This window comes from Charadrius vociferus, unplaced genomic scaffold, assembly GCF_000708025.1.
Source record: "Charadrius vociferus isolate BGI_N301 unplaced genomic scaffold, ASM70802v2 scaffold291, whole genome shotgun sequence".
NCBI classification, from domain to species: Eukaryota; Metazoa; Chordata; class Aves; order Charadriiformes; family Charadriidae; genus Charadrius; species Charadrius vociferus.
The window spans coordinates 923,292-927,642 of record NW_009646958.1 but is presented as its reverse complement, the minus strand read 5'-3'; the positions used below and the strand labels follow the sequence as shown (position 1 = coordinate 927,642).

Genomic DNA, 4,351 nt, shown 5'->3' with positions numbered 1-4,351 from the left:
CCTTATAAAGGCACCTGAGTTAAAATCACTCTGACATTATTCATAAACTACAGAACTAACCTGCTTTCAACGCAGCCTGATTTTCAGGTCACTATGAGAAAAGCAAAACAAGTCAAGTTTGAAGAAAGACTGCCAAGAATTTTCCAAGTGGCAAGGTAATATTTCAAAGGGGCCAGTTTCTCTTTAATATGCGTGCCCGTGGGACTCCACGCTTTCTGCTGAGCTTCTAGAACTGGTTTTTGTTTACCTTTTGCTGATCTAAAGCCAACGATTACAAAAAACAACAAAACAGCAGGGATCTTGCTAGAACTTTATACATGCCCACACCAGATGTCCTCTTGGAGTAGGAAATGTGTGAGGAAAATTTCAGGCCAGAATTGTTAGACAAATGTATGAACACTTCGTAAAAAAAAAAAGAAAAAAATAAAATCAACGGGGAATCACTAGAAAAACAAGTTCTGAAAGTCTGTCCATAGCAGCCTGCATCATACTCCAGTAGTAAGTACCACAGCCCTTACAGGTCTAACAGCCAGTTTTCCTCAATTTTCCAGCACGCGGTAATCCTCAGGAAGAGACCGCATCGGCCAGTGTGTGACCCGCGACGCATCAGGGCACGGCACATTTTGTTCCATTATATTTAACTGGACCAAAGCATTGGGTTTTATGGGATCGTGCCACATTTACTAACGATTCACAAAAGGTAACCCTTCCCGGAACTCCCTCTATCAGCTTCAACCCAGCAAAGAACTAAGCCCCTCCGGGCTCTGCTGAAACCCCTCCTGTGCCCGCGGCAGCGGGGGCAGCACGGGTGGAAAGCCGCAGCCAGGCCCCTCTGCTCAGCCCACTCACCTGCCGACAGCACAGGACACACCTTCGCAGCACCAGAATCTCTGTCTCGGGCTACTAAAGAAGTGGAGGGAAATTATAATCTGTATACAGGAAGTGATAATAATAATAAAAACTATGTATATCTTTCCCGGGAGTGTGGCGCTTTGAGAAACTATAGCATCTGAGAGCCGGGGTGCCTGTGCCAACTCGCTTCCTTTAAGCCTAAGTTGTAATGAAAAATGACAGCAGCTGGAGTCAACAATAACTGGAAAATGCTTCCCAAAACCATTTGCTTTTCTTTTCTTTTGGGCTCTGCAGGAATCAGGTTTGCAGGCACCGTGTCTAGCCAGCTGTGGAAAGAACAGCAAGTCTCCACAGCCCTATCAAAACTCCCGTCCCTCGAGAAGCAGAGCAGGAAGGACAAAGAAGCCAGCAGAGCTGGTGTTAAGAGACTTTGCACAAGTTGAACGGTGTCCATCGCAAGCTCTGCTTCTCAGAAACTCCCAAAGGTTTCCCCTCCTGCAGCTTCCTGTTTTTAAGCGAATGCATGTGCATTTCTACTCGGGTCTGATCCAGGAGTAGTCACGTGCATAAGCAAAAAGGCGGTTTACTCTCAATCCCTTCCGCAGCTCCATCTAGTAGGGAAGAATATACTATTTTTCTCCTCTTCTGTTCTGCCTGCACCGGCCTTGAGGAAATCCCGTAACTGCTCCTCCATGTGTGTAGCATGAAGGTACACACATGTACGTCTAACGGATAACACCAGCCCAGCCAACAGGCTGCACAACGACTACACAGCCTGTCCCGCGGAGTTTGGAACAGCCGGGGCCCGCGTTTCCACACTCCGTACTCCGCCAAGGTAACAGCTTCAGCAAACGACAGCTCACATTCACCTCCATGCTGCGGAGCAGCCCCCATCTTTATGCTAAATATTAGTTCTGAAAGTGAGAGAAGAGAGACGGAAAGGAGGAGGAGGCCTCGCAAGGGAAGATAGAGAAAGACAAACAGGAGAGTGGGTGAATGCAGAAGCGGGGAGGAAGAAGAGAGGAATCGATGCCAGCACGCGAACTTTGTCATTGTGGAGATTACTGGATTTGTGCTCGGTCCTTTTAACTTCCCCAGCACTTAAAAACGCGGATAAAGAAGAGACAATCTTTGCTGTGTGAAAGCTAAGGAAAGATTAAGGATGGAATAACTCCAACGAGCAGGGAAGGGGAGGGTATGATATAAAAACGGCTTCCTTCATGCTCTTCAATGACATCTTGGCCCAGGCCTGCAGCTAAGTACTGCTCCCCAGCTTTCGTGAACGGGGTACCCCGGCTGCTCCAGCACAGTCAACAAAGCCACCGAACGAGGTCCTGTTAGGCAAACAGAACAGGAATGCTTGTGAAAGCAGCACAACACAGGAGCAAAGCACACAGTAATAATGTTCTGGTGGGATCAGCAAAGTGCGTAATTAGTCAGGCAGTGGGGAGATGTAGCTCCTGTTCTGTCATCTGTCTCTCTGGCTGACACGGGTATGATGCCAATACCGGAAGGAAAAGCTGCAAAAAGACATGTACAAAGAATCTCGGTCCCTAAGGACAGTCACTGAGCTCAGCTCGTCACTTCCCATACAGTGCAGCTTTATTTTGGTGGAGAGTGCCTTGAAAATGCTGTGAGCATCAGGGGAACTGTGAGGGCAGCAGCTGGAGGACAACCTTCTCTCATGCCACTGCTAGCAAAATTCAAGGGGCAGAAATTTTGAGTATGATTGCAGAGGCACTTCTCCCAAACAGCTCCCAAGGAATATATGGGAATCAGTGCGACAAATAAGGCTCCCAGCCCTCTGGAATAACTGCAGCTTGAAACACTCTTGTCATAAAGCGCTGTTCCAATCTCCTGACAGATACATCCCACCACGTACTGCTAACAGAAGGTTAAATGCCACGCCAGGCAAAGGAGCTACACAAAGATTTAAGTGCACCTACACAAATCTGTCAGGCATGACTGGACCATGACTGCGCGCTCCAAGGCAGCCAGCATCCTGACAACACAGAGCCTGCCAGGTGGGCAGCAGAAGGGATATTCCCTGCTACAAGGGGAGGTCAAGGGCTTTGCCGTGTGCCCTTTATGTCTATTCTGTATTTACCGTTGTACGTTGGGGATTTGCATACAAATTTCGCTCTGCACTATTAGAGATGTGCTCACTGTCTGTTCAAACAGAAGGACTTAAGATGCTCTTGGAGAGAACACTGAAATTGCTGAGGAAAAGGCAACTGGCATCCAGGCAGGGCTATCGCTTGCCCTTACGAGGACCACGCACTTCCTGGAGCACCTAAAACTGTTGTTAGCAATGCTCACTGCAGAAATAATGGCTCTTCCTGCAAGCTGCCCTACTCAAAACCCTATGGCTTTTCTACAGCACCTCCTGCTGATGGCTTCATCAATAGCCACTGCTCCCAAGCTAAACTCCCTCCAGGAGCTCTCGGGCAGTTATCCACTACTCCCCTTCTGCCGGGATCACTTGCATTGCCCTGTGGTTTGAACAGAGAACACCACGCATCTTTTCCCCTAAAATGGGTCAGTTTTAGCAAGCAGCCTAGCTTAGTGCTCCACATAGCAATTTTACAGATCTCCAGGGTAATAACAGTAAACATCCAGAGGCATCCACAGCAATAGCATATTGTTCCCTCCCCCACATCAAGTTCAGGGAGCATATTTCAAACAGATGACATGAAGGAGGCATCCATGTAAACATCCTCTATAGTGGGGACAAGTGAAAAAAAGAACCAGAACAAAATGGAGAAGGGAACTGTTTTCCTGCAGAGTGCATGGAGCAAAGGAGCTCTGGAATGAGGGGAGACGCCCAGAAGAAGGGCAAAATAGGCATCTTGCACAAGGGAAGAGATTGGCAGAGCTACCAATGGCGCGAAAGCCCATGCAGATGCATAATCATCTTAACCTCAGCCCATTAAGTGATTCCTCAATGAAGAAGGTTTTCTTGGGTGTCTGGATGAATGGTGCCGCATTTCTGAGGAGAATGATGGGGAGTTGCTGGTCCTGCTCATAACAATTCAGGATAATAAGGATAATTCAGGTTGGAAGGAACCTCAGCCCATCATCCAGTCAAATCTCCTAAAGGGGTCCAGTTTTAGCTTTGTTTCTTACATAGCAATTTTATGACTTTCTGGGATAGTAGCAGCAAACAGATCTGACAGGTCAGAGCAAACCGAAAAAAGGAGGACTTTGTGCCTTGGTCACACATTTTGTGATAGGCTTCCCAGTCATCTGAAGGAAGGGAGAAGCTGAAGGGAGAGGCTGAAGGGTCCCTTCTCCCCTGTGACACTGAGACATGGAGGCAGACATGCTCTTTACCTCGGAGGACGGTGAGCTTGGCATGGACGGTGACCTCCCCATGAGGGTTTTGAGCAACACACTCGTAAATGTTCTCATCCCGGGGAGTCCGGAGGGGCTGGATCCTCAAAACAGCACCTGCACTTTCATCAAATTCAATCGTCTGGAGGATAAAGGGAGAGAGAGA

General features: G+C 48.1%; 1 protein-coding gene across 1 annotated transcript in view; it reads right to left on the bottom strand.

Annotated features, from left to right (window-relative positions):
* Window positions 1-4,351, bottom strand: part of PTPRS (protein tyrosine phosphatase, receptor type, S) — a 98,049-nt gene that overhangs the window by 73,473 nt on the left and 20,225 nt on the right. The window contains 1 exon segment of the mRNA XM_009895180.1: window positions 4,186-4,327. Within this exon segment, the coding sequence (XP_009893482.1) occupies window positions 4,186-4,327 (142 nt within the window).